Source organism: Poecilia formosa, unplaced genomic scaffold, assembly GCF_000485575.1.
Source record: "Poecilia formosa unplaced genomic scaffold, Poecilia_formosa-5.1.2 Scaffold96, whole genome shotgun sequence".
NCBI lineage: Eukaryota > Metazoa > Chordata > Actinopteri > Cyprinodontiformes > Poeciliidae > Poecilia > Poecilia formosa.
In genome coordinates, this window is record NW_006800035.1 from 330,047 (window position 1) to 333,988 (window position 3,942).

The window sequence follows — 3,942 nt, forward strand, 5'->3', positions numbered from 1 at the left end:
TGAAAAATGAAATCCATATACCAGAATTTTTTTAAACTCTAATTATGTAAACATTTTTTCCCTCTCATGCCATTTAACTTCTCAGTTTTTTTTTTTTTTAGGAGCAGCAAGTGCCTTATTGATGCATTACCCCACTACCTTTTGAAGTTTGAAGTGTAGTTTACCCTTTGAGTTGCACCGCAGCACAACCAAGGAGCAAAGTCCAGCAGAACAGTGGTATCGGTTTGGAGTATTGGCATGTGTACCAGTACTGGAACCTGGTAGTGGACTGATGCCAGTATTGGGACACCACTACCAGTAATGGCAGCTTCTCCTCTCATACAACTTGCACTTTGAAATTGGGCTGAATTAGTTTCAGAAATTTGGACAAGGGTTTTGTTTTCATACATTCTGGACCAAGGCCTGAAAATGTATGACAAATTTTGTTGAGCTCATGTAACCAGACTTTTAGTACTAGAGAGAATCCTTAATGGTCACAATCTCAATAATGACATTTCCACAACTTTTTCTATTTTTCACCCACTCTTTAATTACAAAGCCAACAAGTACAGAACACAATTAGCAAATCAGAAAAAGAAAATAAGTAGCAAAAACAGTTGAACTTTGTTTAATTATTTTGCCCTAAAACTGTGGCTGAGTGAACTTTTTGGATGTAAAAAATTTACAAGGAGAGAGAGAGAGGCTTATGCCACATGGAAATCCCTAAGTTGGTTCATTTGTTTTTTGTGTGTACAACATGGTATAATCCAATTTTCTCCAATGTGGGTAGATGTGGCCCCAATAATCCAATTAAAACCCATTGAGCTTGTTCTTGACAGAACCTATGAAAAATGTTGTATGCAACAAAAAGAACAAACCCAGCATGAAGCAGCAGTCTGGAGAGTAATTCTAACATTTTAAGCTTCAACCCTTGGCTAGTGAGTTGGCCTCGTCAGAGATGCACTTACTCAGTCTGATTTAGATTCTCAAACCTTGGTGGTTAGTTCTTCACCAGCTCACCTCCTGATGTGAACATGAAGACTGTCCCCAAGACACAACACTGGATGTTTCCAAAGAGAGCTCTTATATGCCCTCTAAGCCTAACATGATTCTATGATCTTCTGGAATCTAAACTCATTATTTGTCCTTATTAGGACATGTTTCCTGTGTGTCTTCATGAGCGTCTCTGAACCTGGATTGTGTGTCTGCTGTCTGGAAGCATAACTGGCTTCCCCATTACACCCTGTCTGGAGTCCCTCTTTTGTTGTTCTGTAACCTTTTGTCTATTTGCCCATCTTTGGATCACACTAGAGCTAGTCTGGACATCTTTGCAGAATCTTGTGACCTTCCCATTGCTTCCAGGTGCATGGTCCCTGCCATCGAATGAACTTCCTCTTTAAACTCATGTCATATCTTATCATGACCCCCTCATGTCTCTCTGTCTCAGTAAACATCTTTTCCACTCATGCCACATCTGAGTCATCTCCTGTCCCTTATAACAGATTAATATATCTCATACATATTTAATCACAACATTAATTTAATCAGAGATTTACCTTTTACCTCACATTACTTTCAATTATTGATATCATTGTTCAACATTATGATTGATATTTGTAACATTCAATTCTTAAGTTAAAAAAATCATTTATTGACTGCTGACAATTTCAAATGGTCAGTTATAGGAGAGACTAAGGTAAAGTCAAAATCATAGCTTTGGGGTAGGTTGAGCCAAATGACCAAAATACACTTAATGCACATATTTTAGCTGCTGTCTGTGTCTTCAATATTAGATTCTGCATTTTCATGATTATAGAGTGGACATCACGCCTCGTGTATAATAGCACAAAACAAGTAGGGGAGCCACCAGTGAAGTTAGTGAGGGGAAGTCTATTGGATCTGAAGCAATGCATACAAAAACTGATACACTGATGAAAAAGAAAATGCACTTCTGAAAAGGAGGCTAAAATTATTTTTCTTACATGCCACAGAGTCTCAACTTTGCAAACATATTAAGAAAGGAACTATAATTATAATTATGAAATAATGTTGACTTCCCAAAGTAAACATTATGATCCCTAGTGAAACATTGTGGCGGTGGGAAAGCGAGGGATAGGGATCCCTAACCGGTGGTAAATTGACTTGAAGTCAACATACACAGGCTATGTTGAGCCAAGAGATAACTATTACTGAAGATGCTATTTTATGAATAAAGCTGTGTTTACATTCATTCTGATTGCTTAAAGAGAAGCACAATATCCCAATAATACATGCAGATATACATTTTGGCAATTAGACTAAGATTGCCTTTTTGTAGTGATCCTAAAAATGAAAAATGACCACAGTCTCTCCTACAGCCCATGTAGTTTTGATCAACTTACCAAAATTACAAATTTTCCATGATTACATGATTAGATACAGAAATATTATCCTACTGTTAATTCCTTTAATGAAGGGGGAAATCTGACAGATCAGTTAGTTCGACACTCTTTAAACTTAAACTGCTGCAGCTTCATCATCAGGAAACAGTTCAGCTTCTCTCCCTTAACAAAGATGGTTCCCACCTGCAGAGAAAAGGAACAGCAGAGGAAATCAATGAGTGTTTCCAGCCTCTCTCTCCATCAGCTGTTGGTTAGTGATGAATCATATCCAGTAGAAAGAGCAGCAAGGACTTCTTTCCTGCTCAGAGAGCAGCTTTGGAGTGGAGACAGCTTTCTTTTTTCTCTCATTTTAACATGCCTGAGTAAACACACTGAGCTTCAAGCTCATACGCCTGCACACACTTCCAGTCTTAAGTCTGCTTCCTCTGCAGGTTTCACTCACGTTCATAAATATGGAACATATCTGGATGAAACTAAGATCTGATGCTACCAGGGTTTGATGAATGAGCATCACTGTCTCAATCAACCGTGTTGGAAGGTTGATTATTTCCAAGAAAGATGAACACAAAAACAGTTATTTTCACATCAACACAAACACAGGTACCACAACAAGCTACAAACATCAGATTGGCTGATTGTTGTCTATTGTGTCCACTCAAGAAGTCTTTCACCATTCCCCTCTCACTGAGAAGCAGCAGCTCTACTAGAAACACTGGATTTTTGATTTGATACTAGCAGGGTTTAGTTCATTATTGCTGAGAGCTGAACTCACTCCAGTCATCTACTGACCTCAGAACCTTTACAAGATCCTTCAGCTGCTGAACATCTGACTCCTTCAGGTTGTTGTAGCTCAGGTCCAGTTCTGTCAGATGGGAAGGGTTGGACTTAAGAGCCGAGACCAGAGAAGCACAGCTGATCTCTGACAACCTGCAGCCGTTTAGTCTGAAAGAAAGATAAAATGTGAGATGAAGCCATTGGGATACGGGTTAAAAACGTCCAACAGAACCAGTTCATGAACTGATCTTAACAACATGCTGCTCCTTCAGTAAAGACCATCTGACTTCAGCTCTTAAACTCTGCCAGCTCCACCAGCAACTCCATCAGTAGAAGCTTTGCTTCTGTAGCCAAATTATTCAAGTTTTACTTAAAACAACCAAGTCAAAAGGAATTTTGGAGGAAATATGAACAAATGTAGATTAACACGGACAAATTCAACTATTTCCACAGCCATAAAAACATGACATTATGGAGAACGTTTCATGTAAAACCGATTGTAAGAGCTGAAACAGACAAATCTAGAATCTAGTGAAAAATGTATTGGAGGATTTGAATCAGTAAAATCATTCATATTCTTATAAGTGTTGACGCATCTATCAGGAATGCCATATTAATTATCAGATAGATTACAGGAAGTGAAATTCACTTTCCTGAACTTGATCAAATTACCTTTGATCTGCTTCACATGCGGGAAATTTATACACACTCGGGTTATAACTGCTGTCCTGTTCTGACCTCAACTCAGCTACACAGAGGAACTAAATTAAACACTAGCTCTAAGTCCAAAAACAAATTTGCAAAAAAA

The 3,942-nt window shown here is 38.3% G+C and overlaps 1 protein-coding gene across 1 annotated transcript in view; it reads right to left on the bottom strand.

Moving 5' to 3' along the window:
* Window positions 1-461: 461 nt before the first annotated feature.
* The window catches only part of LOC103142411 (NACHT, LRR and PYD domains-containing protein 12-like), a 20,261-nt gene continuing 16,780 nt past the window's right edge, over window positions 462-3,942 (bottom strand). The window contains exons 15-16 of the mRNA XM_007558467.2: window positions 3,150-3,302; window positions 462-2,543 (exon numbers count right to left, since the gene is read on the bottom strand). Of these exons, the coding sequence (XP_007558529.1) occupies window positions 2,510-2,543; window positions 3,150-3,302 (187 nt within the window). The 3' untranslated portion in view covers window positions 462-2,509. The remainder of the gene's footprint in view (window positions 2,544-3,149; window positions 3,303-3,942) is intronic.